The sequence below is a fragment of the Hippichthys cyanospilos genome, chromosome 16 (assembly GCF_059441005.1).
Source record: "Hippichthys cyanospilos isolate Australia breed blue-spotted pipefish chromosome 16, RoL_Hcya_1.0, whole genome shotgun sequence".
Classification (NCBI taxonomy): Eukaryota; Metazoa; Chordata; class Actinopteri; order Syngnathiformes; family Syngnathidae; genus Hippichthys; species Hippichthys cyanospilos.
In genome coordinates, this window is record NC_142384.1 from 10,666,821 (window position 1) to 10,680,401 (window position 13,581).

General features: G+C 45.2%; 3 protein-coding genes across 4 annotated transcripts in view; 1 reads left to right on the plus strand and 2 right to left on the minus strand.

The window, feature by feature from the left end:
- Positions 1-4,860, plus strand: part of LOC148410527 (peptidyl-prolyl cis-trans isomerase FKBP10-like) — an 11,910-nt gene extending 7,050 nt beyond the window's left edge. The window contains exons 5-12 of the mRNA XM_088436039.1: positions 215-404; positions 470-615; positions 684-873; positions 1,016-1,161; positions 1,610-1,799; positions 1,984-2,126; positions 2,272-2,435; positions 3,219-4,860. Of these exons, the coding sequence (XP_088292165.1) occupies positions 215-404; positions 470-615; positions 684-873; positions 1,016-1,161; positions 1,610-1,799; positions 1,984-2,126; positions 2,272-2,435; positions 3,219-3,389 (1,340 nt within the window). The 3' untranslated portion in view covers positions 3,390-4,860. The remainder of the gene's footprint in view (positions 1-214; positions 405-469; positions 616-683; positions 874-1,015; positions 1,162-1,609; positions 1,800-1,983; positions 2,127-2,271; positions 2,436-3,218) is intronic.
- Positions 4,119-7,648, minus strand: LOC148410528 (cytosolic 5'-nucleotidase 3-like). 2 transcript variants are annotated; one of them, XM_088436041.1, is made up of 9 exons: positions 7,503-7,648; positions 7,080-7,178; positions 6,928-6,997; positions 6,803-6,849; positions 6,160-6,245; positions 6,002-6,091; positions 5,406-5,568; positions 5,083-5,283; positions 4,119-4,497 (listed from the first exon to the last, which is right to left on the minus strand). In XM_088436041.1, exons 1-9 carry the CDS (start codon positions 7,503-7,505, stop codon positions 4,387-4,389), a joined length of 870 nt encoding a protein of 289 aa, XP_088292167.1. In that variant the 5' UTR covers positions 7,506-7,648; the 3' UTR covers positions 4,119-4,386. The 2 variants fall into 2 exon arrangements, with proteins under 2 accessions (XP_088292167.1, XP_088292166.1); XM_088436040.1 differs by having other exon boundaries at positions 7,476-7,622.
- A 1,324-nt stretch (positions 7,649-8,972) lies between these two features.
- klhl11 (kelch-like family member 11) lies at positions 8,973-13,474 on the minus strand. Its single transcript, XM_088437937.1, has 2 exons — positions 12,596-13,474; positions 8,973-11,409 (listed from the first exon to the last, which is right to left on the minus strand). Exons 1-2 carry the CDS (start codon positions 13,081-13,083, stop codon positions 9,825-9,827), a joined length of 2,073 nt encoding a protein of 690 aa, XP_088294063.1. The 5' UTR covers positions 13,084-13,474; the 3' UTR covers positions 8,973-9,824.
- Positions 13,475-13,581: the final 107 nt, after the last annotated feature.

Consider the following 13,581-nt stretch of genomic DNA (forward strand, 5'->3'; position numbering starts at 1 on the left):
TATTTTGATACCATACGTAATTCATTCTTTGCCAGCTCAATTAAAATTGATTTTATTTGTCTACTGCTGCCAAAGGCAAACTTAAAATGTTAAATCATTTTTCATCCCTGCACAGCACAAGGTTGATTTAGTTTTTGTCTAGTTTGGCCTCAAACGCTTTTGAAAACACAACAGATTTGAGCTTCATGATGTTTTTCAACTGCGTATCTGGCAGGTGGCGTGATCCCGCCAGACGCCGTCTTGGTGTACGACGTGCTATTACTGGACATTTGGAATTCTGAAGACAAAGTCCAAATCCGCACGCTTAGCAAACCCGAGCGATGCGTCCGTGCCGCCGCCGCCTCCGACTTTGTCCGCTATCACTACAACGGCACCTTGCTCACTGGGAAGACTTTTCTGTCCAGGTGATTGTGGGCGTGTGTGTTTCGGATCGTTTTGTGTGCATCTTTTAAACTCGTGTATGTTTTAGCCGCAGGAAGAACGCCACCTACGACACTTATTTGGGGCAAGGCGACTTGATCGAGGGCATGGAGGAAGGCTTGCTGGGAATGTGTATCGCAGAAAGACGCATCATCATCGTGCCGCCGTTCCTGGCCTACGGAGAGAAAGGACACGGTACTGAACAGCCACCATCTTGTTTTTTGGAATGGCGTCCAAGCTTGCATATGTTGACCCCCAACAAGGAAGGGCGGTGCCACCTCAGGCCACACTGGTGTTTGACGTCCTGATGGTGGACGTGTTCAACCCCAAAGACGACATCGCGGTTGAGATCCAGGAGGTCCCGGAAGGCTGCGAGCGGCGCAGCGCCAAGGGCGACTTTATCCGCTACCACTATAACGGCACCTTCCAGGACGGCTCCCCCTTCGACTCCAGGTGAACGACCGTCTTCCAACTACCGTCACGGGCGGAGGAAAGGCGAGCGACTTCAGGGCTTCAACACGCCAGTGACTTATAACAGCATGCCGTCAACCGGGATAATACCCAAAGCGACATTTGAGAATTGTGTGTGTGTCAGCTACCAGAGGAACAGCACGTACAACACGTACGTGGGCCGAGGCTACGTCATCGCGGGCATAGACACAGCTCTGCAGGGTCTTTGTATGGGTGAGAGGAGGAAGGTGGTGGTGCCGCCTCATCTGGCGTATGGAGGAGAGGGCGTCAGTAAGTAATCCTAATATATATATATATATATATATATATATATATATATATATATATATATATATATATATATACAGACACACACATGCAGTGTTCGTTTGTTTTTGTGGTTAATGGGGACCACAAAACTGCTGCAATAAATGAATTTCATAGATACACATAAGCATACACATGTATAATTGTACAATTTGTAGAAATAACAACCCATGATTTCTAATAATAGTACATATTTTTGCAAAAATATGAAAATAATGAACATTTTGGACCCAATTCCAGTGATATACTGTATCAAACGTTCATTTTGTTTTATATAGGCCGCTATCTTAAGGCTTATTCCGTGAATTTAATATTTTTAATATTTTCAGAGGCTGAAGTGGGCATGAATAGGTTGAAGTTTTCCTACATGCGGTCATGCTGAGCTAGGTTTTTTGTGCTTGGAACGCCGTAGGCGGGCTGATCCCCGGCTCGGCCGTGTTGGTCTTCCACATCCACGTGCTGGACTTCCACAACCCCGACGACGAGGTGGAGGTGAAAGTGTTGCGGCGGGCCGAGGACTGCGGCCCAGGCAGCCAGAAGAACGACTGGCTGCGCTACCGCTACAACTGCTCGCTGATGGACGGCACGCCGCTGTACTCCTCGTGAGCGCCGCCCGCTCCCGGCTCCCTGCATGGACTCGCTCCGCTACTCTTTACGTTTCCTCGGCAACAGCACGTTATGCCCGCATGGCATCAAGGTTTCCGCACACACCCGACGTGGACTTCCTTGCATTTGTTTTGCTTTTTAAAGCGAGTCTCGCTTCATTGTCTGCGCGTGTGCGCGTAGGGACCAGAACGACTCGCCGTCAGTCACCACGCTAGGCGCCGGCGAGGTGATACCCGGTCTGGAGCGAGGTTTGACGGGCATGTGCGTGGGCGAGGCCCGGGAGGTGGTGGTCCCGCCGCACTGGGGTCACGGGGAAAACGGAGGTGGGCGCAAACATTCTGGATAAGCTCATTTTGTCAAACTCGAAGCTGGTGGGCCAAATCCGGCCCGCCTGATTATTCTTAGTGGTCCGTCACTTTCGGGATTGACTGGGATTATAATGAATTGTTGCCCCTTGCTTTTGCGCAGCTGGTATGGTTCCGGGCAGCGCGGTTCTGCTCTTCCAGCTGGAGCTGGTGGAGCTGCAGAAAGGCGTCCCCGAGGGCTTCGTCTTCGTCTGGCTAGGAGACGTCCCCGAGCCGCTTTTCGGCGCCATGGACCTTGACGGTGACGGTCAGGTGCCCCTGCAGGAGGTAACCCACGCGGTCCCCTCACTCGTAACGTTAGTTCCCCGATTTTAAAAATGGATCAGCAAGTTACAATGTGGATGGCAAATACTGTCGTTTTGGAACTCATTCACTGCCAGCCCAGTTAAAATGGACTTGAACTGGTCTTGAAATGGACTTGGAAATTGACATGAACAAAATAAGTAAAGCAGTTAAATACATCAGTTTACTTATAAGCGCTCAAGTTAACAAATAATAATGTAACTGAATTATTCAAACCAAGCACTCAATATTTAACCTGTTATTTAATAAAATTGTGAAGTTGTTTTTATTCATTTATAAGTAGATAAACATGTGTATTAATTATAAAATTATTATAAAATTATGTATAATGATACTTAAAAATAGCTTTTGAACACATGAATATATTATCTTTAATAATTCATAGTCACAATTAATGCCTAAGATATTAATAACTGTGGTGAAATAGTTTGATTTTCTTTCATGATCTAAAATAATTGGGGATAAAAGAATGAAAGAAATATTAATGTTATTTGAATGATACAAATATTGAATAATGCAAGTCATTCATGCTTGCTCTTTTCACGTTGCTCTTGCTCTTGCTCTCTATGAAAATCTTATTGTTCATGAGTTGTGACTGTTTAAAATGTTGAAGATCCTTGATTACTTTATTGGTGATTAGGTAGATATATTCATGTATATGAAATAATGACCAATGCTTGTCAAAATTAATTGTTCAATTGCATAAATGGGCATAAAAATAAGCAAAACATGAACTCTTCCTCGTAGTTCTCGGACTTCATCACGCTGCAGGTGCAGAAGGGCAACGGGCGCCTGCGGCCGGGCGTGGCACCGGATGACATCATCAGGGACATGTTCAACAGTCAGGACCTGGACAAGGACGGGAAGATCGTGGCCCAGGAGGTGACGCTACAAACGGACGACAAGGACGAGTTGTAAAAAAAAAAAAAAGGCCAACCTTGCCCGAGCGATCTGCGCACTGTGATGTCCAACAAGCCACTATTTGGAAGATTGAAAAGGACGCAACCTTAGCTAACGCCTCCGCTGCCTTCAAAGAACATGAAGCCAGAAGGTCCCGATTGCGAGGTAGACGTGGAACATGTTGATCTTCCATCATTCTTCTATGCATTTGTCCTGACTTGTCATTTGTAAATATTCATTTCTGCTAGTCAAGTGTTGTATGTGTGCAAACGAATTTATTTGAGACAAACCACGACATTTTTGCAATCTTCACTCAGATATTCGTGGTGAAACGCCATCCCGCTTCTCTTCGATAGGGGGCAGTATTGCTATTTCAATTGCATGACAAGCCATCCCGTTTTACGCCGATACACGAATGCCCATTCATCACTTAATATTTATGATTACCTTGGTGCATACATTAACCCATCGGTGTCGATTTAGATTCGATTTTTTAAATAAAAAACACCAGAAGGCTAAAAATGACTTGGATCATCAAAAAAGGTAGCAGTTGAAAAGGCACCGTGTGTTCATTCCTTAATGCTTGCAAATGGGATTTATTTGATGGCAAAGTTTAACAGTACGGCTATTGACACCCAGGGGTTAAAACAAGTTTGTGACCATTTATAGTGAGCATTTAAAAAAACAAAAAACAAACAGCAACCATTTATAGTAAGGCCTTTTTTAATAAAAAAAATAACAAGAATGTATCCTCTCTTACAGAGGTGACAAAATGACAGCACATTTATTTAAGGACTAACTTGACAGTGTACAGTGCAGAATTGAAAAGAATCGAGGAAGAGGAGTGTTTAAAAAGCAACAACCCCCACAAACGTGACTTGACATTTTCTGCACGTGTCAGCGCCTATGAAACGTACAGGATCGCGTGCCAACAGGAAGTAGCGTGAGGCGGCAAGAAAAAAAAAAAAAAAGTCATTTGGAAGTGTCCAGTGTGTCCTCTGCATCCAAAGGGGTGTCACTTATTTCCCGTGAGGTAGAGCAGCACGGCGTTGGCCACGTCCAGCGTCTCGTCCTTCACCAGCACGATGTCGTAAGAGTCCAAGTACGACTGCTTCCTCTCCTCCACCTCAACATCAAGAATATAATAAAAGATGTTTATTGTTGATGGCAAAAGTGAAGCTTCGTGAAGCACCTGTGATAGTTTTACATCCACTAGATGGCGCTCTTGTTTTGAAGATTTAACACTATATTTATTACGTTTACCCTGTCCCTTTGAGTGCCATCTAGAGGAGTCCAAAAATATCTTCAAGAAGCTTCGTCCATCGCTGTTTATCCATACATGGTATATCTCATTTTTTGACACAGAAATTCTATTATTTCTATCCAAACATTTTACGTCTGTGACAAAGACCACAATTACATTTTAAGATATATTGTATTGCAATACTGCATGTGTTATTTGAACATTAAATTTTAGGCTGGCGTGCAACAAAAAGCATTTGTTCAAATAGTTTTTTTCTCCACTGTGAAAAAGTGACGCTGCAAAAGGTGAATCGCGTTACAGCGGGGGAACGCTACGAAAAAGTCTTTTTTTTTTTTTTTTTTTTTTTTCTATAAAGGCATTGGTCCAAATAAATGCCAAAAGCCTGATACCATTCGGCTGCCTAAAAGTACATAGCGGTGACAGTTTCATTTTTATCTCTGGTGTCACCTTGTCATTGAGGAAGCCGATCTTGAGGATGTTCTCCATGTCGTGCACGCCGTCGGCCATGTTAAGGTCGCCCAGCGAGTCTCCCAGCAGGAGCACGTTGGGTCGGGCCCGCAGCTCCTGGAAGTGACCCGTGTTGAGAAGGGCGCCCTCCCGTTTGTTGTAGATGTGGATCAACTCGCCCTTGAAGGCCCTCAGCACCCCCTGGTGGGCGGGAGGGAAAACGTCGCGTTAAGTTTGCCAAGTTTTAAGTCGAAACCATCGCATTTCAAGTATGTGGCCATGCGACTGTAAGAAATGAGATACGGTGATTATCTGCTACTCACCGCCTGGTCAAAATCCATGTAGTTGGAGAAGACCTTGACGTTGGGGTGGAAGACCCCCGCCTGGCGGATGACCTCTTCCAAAATGTCTCCGATGCCGGCCGAGAAGATGAGCAGAGGGATGCTGTGCTGGTGCAGTTGCGAAAAGAACAGCTGGTAGCCATCCCTGTAATCAGAACAGATTCTTTAACATTCATGAGTTTTATTATCATATGTATAGCATTATTATACCACACAATGAAATTCTTATTCTGTTCACGTCGCGAGCAGCAGACTCCATTCCAAAATGGAGCAAATAAATACATAGCAATCATTTTTAAAAAACCAACAAACAGAAACAATGGTGCTAATAATATAGTGCAAAATATCATGTAGTGCAAAATATTTATGCATGTAGTAAGAGGCAGATTAGTGAATGAAGGATTTGTCGAAATCCGGATGGCTTCTGGGTAGAAAGAAAAAAACTAAACGCCATTTGCAATATCTATTTTGTGTCAGGGTCAGATAACGGCAGGCGTTGAATTATGACAGCCAAATAAAACTATGTAAATATGATTTCTAACGGATGTTGATGAAGAGGAATCTGAACCTCGCACGACCTTAGTTTGGCGTCGGACTCTCGCACCACGGCGGCCAGCAGGTCCTTCCTGATGTTCTGTTGCACCAGAAGCTCGTGCGCTTTGGTCCACCTTTGGTTCACGGGTGACAAATGAGCACCTTTTCAGCGCGGGGGGCAGCCATTTTGCCAGCCACTCACCACTCCACCATCAGCGGCAGCTTCTCGTCGACGGAGAGCGACGAGTCGATCTCGATGGGGTAGTAGGTGTTCAACAGGTCCTTCAACTGAGGACAGAGGAACATCCTTTTACTTTTGTTGGAAATGGGGAAAAAAAATTGGGAAGTTTAGAAAATTTAAGCCTTGATGACATATCAGTTTGTTAATCATGGAGAATCCATTCAATTTTTGAGAGGTAACAAAATTTGGAGATTCCGTTTTTCGTATACGGTTCTCTATGTGTGACTCGCTATAAAAAGTCTACAGCTGACTGTTTAAATGGCAGGCTTTCGCGATTGTTTTTCAAAAACGTTCTCCGTTTTTATGTGACCTATAATTTACTTAACTCGTGGGTGTCTGGGGATTTTTCACAAGCTAGGCCTTTCTATCACAAAAAATGGTCTTCGTGTGTGGAGTTTGCATGTACTCCCCGTGCCCATATGGGTTTTCACCAACATTCCAAAGACATGCAATAAAAAAAAACGTCCTTAGATGCATTGGCGCATACAAATGTTTATTTTTGTGTGCCCTGTGATTGGCTAGCAACCAGCTCAGTATAAAAACATATGGCAAGCCTGTGTTCTAAATGATACATCTGTGAATTTTAAATGAACTTTCTACTCACTTTTCCTTTGCATTCTTCATTTATTAGCTTGCTGTTGTCAAGAATATCTGTACACAAACAACAAACATCGCATTTTTACCCTGCTAATCATTTTTTTTTTAACATATCCGAACAACTGTACTTACTGTGACAGGTGGGACATCTTTTACCATTGAACGCAAACCTTGTGAGGGTCATGTCAAAGTCTGAGATAACCTATGAGAGAATCAGAATGATAGACGTCATCAGATTTGAGTGGCAGATGTACTTAATGTTGTGTCCCGCGCTGCTGCTTGACCTGTAACGTGTTCGAACCCGCATCCAGCATGGACTGCAAAATCTGCTGGACTCTCTGCGGGTCCTTCATACACACGGATGGGTTGGACAGCTCGGAAATCTGGAAAGCAAAGACCAATTTCCATTATTGGAGACACAAACAGGTCACTTTATCATCCATGCGACAAATCCCCCTAAATAGGGTTGGCTAATTAAAAGTTACACACAATTGTAGCATCACGAGATAAATCGATAGAAATATAACAATTTCTTCTAGAACTATCTGAATTGACAACATAGCAAGTGAAATTGTGAAATCACGTTTTTCCCGACGACAGTAATTAGCTCGGTGCTAGCTTATGATGCTAAACTCGCTTGAGTACACGAGAGGCATTCATTCCATGTGCAAAATAGTCACCCCATAAAATATTCCAGGTAAAATTACCATGTCCACAAAATCTTGTGTAGACGAACAACACGGTTTATTTAGAAAGAAATGTTTTATGGGTAGTTCGTAGCAGGTGAGCTATCCAGCTGTCAAGGGAACATGTTGTGTTCCCTTCCCAGTTCAGTGTAGGAATACTGACAACTCGTACGGCAGTTCACTTTTGCTAATATAAATTAAGATGCTGTATTACATTAATAAAAATAGGTGATGTGATTTAATATATTATAGTCACGATTTGTTTGAAAATACGTTGCTTTTGACGAGATGTGTGACGACAGAGCAGGGAAAGGCACATTTACGAACATGTGACTTGCCATTGAAAGCAGCACAGCTCTTGCATAACCCCAATGTGTGCAATGCTCCGATGGGAAACACATACCAAATGTTCCGTTTTTTAATTTTTTTTTATATATATATAAACCTACTATCCCAGTTGATAAAAATGTAAAATAATAAATTATAAACACATTATTGGATCGTATTAATTTGTGAGTTACACATCAATCTTATATTTTGTGAACGGCCATTGGTTAACGTGTTTAGTTAGCAGCAGCATCTATCCAACGCCACTGCTTTCCTGACTTAATGCCCAACCTCTTATCCTAAGTTACTACAATAATTTAGCTACAGAAATAACAAACATTAAGACAAAGGTAGACCGTTTATTTGAATGTTTAGAAGGAAAAAAGTATTTTTTAGGTTTCCTACCCCCCTACCGCCTGTTATAACTTCAACTATGTATACAAAACAGTAGAGCCTTGCATTTTTATAATTAAAATATTTTTGTAAGTTTAACACAGTAAATGTATTTTTTAGTTGCCATACCCCCTTACCATCAATACACATCGTATTTCTGAGCGCTTGTCAAATATGAGCACACAATCATAATGCTGATGACTTTATTTTCAAGTATTTCAAGGGGCAAGCACACACATAATGAAGCAGTGCAAAATCTTATAAGCTCAGCCGTAGAACAATAACAAGTGTGGACAAAAACAAGACCTTAAATGTTGCTGGAATTTATTTTCAACTGGACTCATATTCAGATCTTGGCAGAGACTCAAAACCTTTTTAAGACTAACAAAGGGAGAGGAACAAAAGTGCTATTTGGCGCGAACGAGGAACGACTTGGCTTCGTAAGACATCTGATATAAATGGAATGCCTTCATTATGTCTTTAAAGAAATATAACAATAAATACAGAGTACAACGCCAAGTTAGTCTAAGCTGGGGAATGGAATGACGTCTTCGTGTCTGTTATTGTGGAGGTTGCACAGAAGCGCTTATGGCACTAGAAGTGTTGACACGCTTGCATGAGATTGTCACAGTGTTTACAAATGGAACCAAGCCTCCATCTGGGAAACTAGCCACAGAGGAATGTCAAATATATATATATATATATATATATATATATATATATATATATATATATATATATATATATATATATATATATATTACACACATATATATATATATATATATATATATATATATATATATATAAAACAGCTTTCATATTTATATACAGATAAACATCATCTCGTCAGCAAAATTATATTGCCACTCTTATTGACATACATTCGGTGCATCCTTTCAGACACATACGTAGCATCCAATTTATGGCTTCCCAAACAAAAACGTCCAACACAACACATCACGGCACGGCACGACCCTCAGTTTGGTGAGGCGCGTTCCGCTTCGGCGTGTTTCCAACAAATAAAATAATGAAGAGATGCATGGCGCGCTTGTGGCTTTTTGACGCAACGCTCAGGATTCTTCCATGTGAAGCCTTCACATCTACTGAGTGGCACACTTCAGTCCAGTTGCAAAGAAATACTGGGCTGTCAATGATCTTTTCACAATTCCGATGAAGTCAACTTATTTTTTTTATGCTCCCTGCGTTACAATGGAATGTAATATGCTTCCGTATCGTGTTGTCCAGTCTTAACAAGTGGCGGCAGCCTTTTCCATGGTCCGGGTACGGATAAACAATATCAATGGCATGCAATGGAATCCACTGAACAAATGGAAATAACATCAAACGAATTTCAAATCTGAAACCGCATGGCGAAGAAGTGGTTGGAATGAGTCCACAAAGCAAATTTGAAGACAGCTGCCACTGCAGCAGTTTTCAAATATCACTTGTCTTTATCGTGCAAACGGAATGCAAAAACAGCCGTCGAAACGCACGGCAGACGAACCACCGACAAGATTCTTTTTCTTCGACGGAACGCAAAACCAAGAAATGGAAAGCGAGCCGAAAGATACGGCTCGGCGGGAAAGCGGTCGGAAGGAGTCCGTCCAGCGAGTGGGCCGTTCAGCATTCGATCTGCGACTGCAGCTGCCGACGCAGGGTGAGCGTGCGGCGGTGCAGCTGCTGCATCTGCTGCATGCGGTCCCTCTGGCGCGCCAGGTTTTGCGGCATGGGGTAGCGCTGGAAGCCGTAGAGGAAGCGGTAGGGCACGCGCACGTGGCAGGCGGTGGCGCGGCAGCGCGGCTGCGGCATGGGCGGCAGCAGCATCCAGCGCCTGCGCTCGGCGCAGTAGCGGTAAGCCTCCTTGCGGTACTGCTTGTCCACGTCGTCGCTGTTCTTCCAGCCGCCGATGATGAAGACGTCGTCGTCGAAGTGGCAGATGGCGGCGCCCTCGATGCTCGTCACCTCGGGCGGCAGGCTCTCCAGGATCTCGTCGGGGACGCGGGCGCTGATCTTCTGACGGGCCAGCTCGTCGCGCATGCTGTAGCTTTTGGGGCAGCAGGAGGCCGTGTGGTAGAAATTGGTGGCGGCCACGGCCATTTGGAAGACGCAGTAATTGTCCACCAACGGCAGCGAGTCCACATCCTGCCACGTGTGGCTGTCGGTGTCGTAGCGGGTGGTCACCGTCTTCAGCCCGTCGTCTTTGTCCGTGTCGACGGGCGTGCGCGCCGTCACGTAAACGTAGCGGTCCTCCACGCTCACCGCCTTGACGTCGCGCAGGATCTTGGGCGCCGACTCCAGGTTGTGCCACTTGTCCTGCTCGGGTTCGTACACGCTGACGTCCTTGAAGCCCGGGCTGAAGTTGCCGTGGCCTCCGATGCTGTACAGGATGTCCTTGATGCAGGTGAGGCCGAAGGAGTGCTTGCGGGTGGTCAGGTTGCTCACCTGCTCCCAGGTGTTGTAGTTGGGGTTGTAGCGCTCCACCGTCTTGGCGAAGCCCGGCTCCATGGAGCCCGCCACGTATACGTGCGAGTCGGTGGCGGCGATGGCGTGCCCGTCCAGGTGGTTGTGGATGTGCGGGAGGTTGACCCAGCGGTCCTCGTAGATGAAATAGCCCACGCACTCGCTCAGGTAGTCGCCGCCCTCCGACACGCCGCCCACCACCATGATGACGTCCATGTTCTGGCCGAAGCGCGGCTGGAAGGACACCACGAACGAGGACCACAGCTCCAAGTCGGCCAACTTGAAGTTCTCGAAGCGGATGGCGTAACCCTCCACCGCCTCCGACACCAGGCGCATGCAGGCTTCGTTGGCCGCCACCATGCGCTCATTCTTCACCACTTGCGTCAGGTAGGTGGGCTTCATTTGGGGCAACCTGAGCAGGCGGAAGAGCTCCTCGAAGTAGCCGCTGCGCTCTTCGGGCATCTTCTGCACCCACTTGACCACCGCTTCGAAGAGCACCTCTTCTGAGTCTACCGTGATCTGGTCGTCCGAAAGCCAGTTGCGCACCAGGTGGAACGGCAGCGTGTAGAATTCCTCGTCCTGGATCACCTTGTGGAAGTTGCGGCGGATCATGTCGGCCGCGCGAAGGGCCAGCTGGTCCAGCGTGTACATGTGGGCCAGGCTGTGCACCGCCACGCAGTTGGTCAAGCTCAGCTTCTTCTTCAGGAACTCGCCGCAGAAATCCTTCAGCTGCACCAGTAGGAACCTGAAAATTGACAGGAGAGGGATACACGTTAAAAAACCTTTCCAAAATATAACTAAATTGTCTTTTTCTTTCCTTGTAGCTCACACACATTGATATATTTAATCGTAAGTTGGATTCATTTACATATCTCCTTACAATAATAAAATAGAATACTGATACAAAGTTTAGAATAATATTTCAAACATCTAAATCAGTAATAATCAAAATGTACCACTGAATTATAGGTTTAAACTCGGTATAATTTTACAAAGGCCTCATTCAGTATGGTGCATTTGTTAAGTATCATTCAGTTGTCTTTAACTTTTTAGGTCCAACACAATATAATTGCATGAGTGTGTTCATTATTTTTGTATAATGTGTAAAGCCCTAATTGATGAGAAGTACCATTGAATTGAATCGCTTAAGTTTTTAAGCAAGTTGTTATAGTGGCTTAAATTCATAATATATATTTTTAGAAGAAGGCTTCACTTTTGGTTCAGACTTCAGCCTACTATCCGACTGTATTTTAATGTCGGTGACATTTTTGGTACTTGGAGAGGCTAGCAGCGGGAGTTCCAAAAGTCTTGGCCACATTTTGACATTGTCTATCTCGAAAAGTATTATGGATATAAAAGCGCACCTGGCATATTTTGAAACCATTTGATCTCAAGTGTTACATGGAGTGTTCAGAGCTGTTCAACATGAGCACGGTTAGTTTCACGGCAGACATCAAACCAAATTGTCGGATGAAATTGCCTTTTCTGGTTCAAAGAAAGACGCTACTGGATCTGAAAAACATCATTAGCATTACAAAAACTGTCATGATGTTAGCTTTAAAATGGTACCAGTTTTATCTTAATAAATCCCATTCAGAGTTCAGTAGATACAAATACATGAAATTTGCCCGAGGCCTTTACAACACCCTGTATTTTGTGAGGTTATGTTGGGAGGTTGTTGTTTGTAAAAGAGAATCCTAGAATCCTTTTCAAATTAAGAGCAAATTAATTGGTGCATGTGTTACACGCTTTCAGCACAAAACCGCTATGAAAGGAGTTCTAAAGTTTTATAAATCAATCACGGATTGCAGAGCACCGTTTTAATTCTCTTTACAATTAAAAATGCTTTACACTTGGTTAGCAGTATATGAAAAAGAAGGTTGAGAACCACTGGTCTAAACGATTAAGACAAGAGATGCCGAAAATGTTACCTGTCAGCTAGCTCCAGGACTTCATGCACGTTGCAGGTGCTGACACGAATCTCCCCGGTGTACATGTACTGGATGACGCTCTCCACCGTCTCGGGGTCGGGCCCCATCTCCGAGCTCCACTCTTTCATGTCCACTCGGCCGGACAGCGACTCTGAGAATTGTCCGCCCAGCAGCGGCGTGAAGTAGTCGGTGGCCGCGGCCAGCACCGAGCGGTGGGCCGCGAACTCGCACGTCTGGACGCCGCCGGCCGCCGCGCCGCTGCTGAAGGCGAGCGTGACGTCGCAGAACAAGCCCTGCTTGCGCTGCTCGTTCTGCCGCCGCGATACCTCCGAGCAGTGGGAGGACGACGCGAAGTCCTCGGCCTCTTCAGCGTCGCCCTCCGCGGCGAGAGCGCTCGGGGTGCCGCAAACGCCTCCGCCGCCGCTGCTGCCACTACTACTATTACTACTCCGGGCCGAGTCCTCCGGGTTGGGGGCCGCCGCTGCCATTCTCCTCTCCGGTGAGCAGAGGACGGGCAAACAAAAAAAATGAAGCCAAGTCGTAGAATCACGCGACAACGTGCACACGATAAAAAGTGAAAACCGAGCGCCACATTGAAGCGCTCACTTCTCCATGGCGGAAGTCGGCCGCGGCGGGAATAATACCAAACTAGCTAAACACAACGCAGGCTTGCTCGAGTAACCCCTGAATGTCGCCATGCAATTGTTCTCCGAGTAGTAAAGTCGCGAAACGTACATTTGGGATGATACTTTAGGTTCGCCACAGCTTCCCAACGTTCACGAGCATAACCGTAAATCGCCAAAAACCGACATGGCAAAACGTGAGCTACTGACAGAAAGTCACCTGCGCACTGCGCAGTGGCGGAAAGGCTTCAGCAATCGACTTCCGGCTTGGCAGTTGGACCCGGAAATTCATGTTTGTGGTTTTTATTCGTCCATTTATCTTTTTTTTTTTTACTTTGTTTTCTACAAAGCTGTTATTTTGTT

What these genes read in the sequence shown, in the direction of transcription:
- LOC148410528 (XM_088436040.1), bottom strand. Translation starts at nt 7,505, where the DNA reads ATGGTAATTTTACCTGGAATATTTTATGGG. An exon ending in TACCTGGAATATTTTATGGG is followed by an intron (nt 7,179 to 7,475) that starts GTGACTATTTTG and finishes TTTGCTTTCCAG; the next exon opens with ATTTCCGAGCTGTCCAACCC. An exon ending in AAGATGTCCCACCTGTCACA is followed by an intron (nt 6,850 to 6,927) that starts GTAAGTACAGTT and finishes GTTTGTGTACAG; the next exon opens with ATATTCTTGACAACAGCAAG.
- klhl11 (XM_088437937.1), bottom strand. Translation starts at nt 13,083, where the DNA reads ATGGCAGCGGCGGCCCCCAACCCGGAGGACTCGGCCCGGAGTAGTAAT. An exon ending in GTCCTGGAGCTAGCTGACAG is followed by an intron (nt 11,410 to 12,595) that starts GTAACATTTTCG and finishes GTCAATTTTCAG; the next exon opens with GTTCCTACTGGTGCAGCTGA.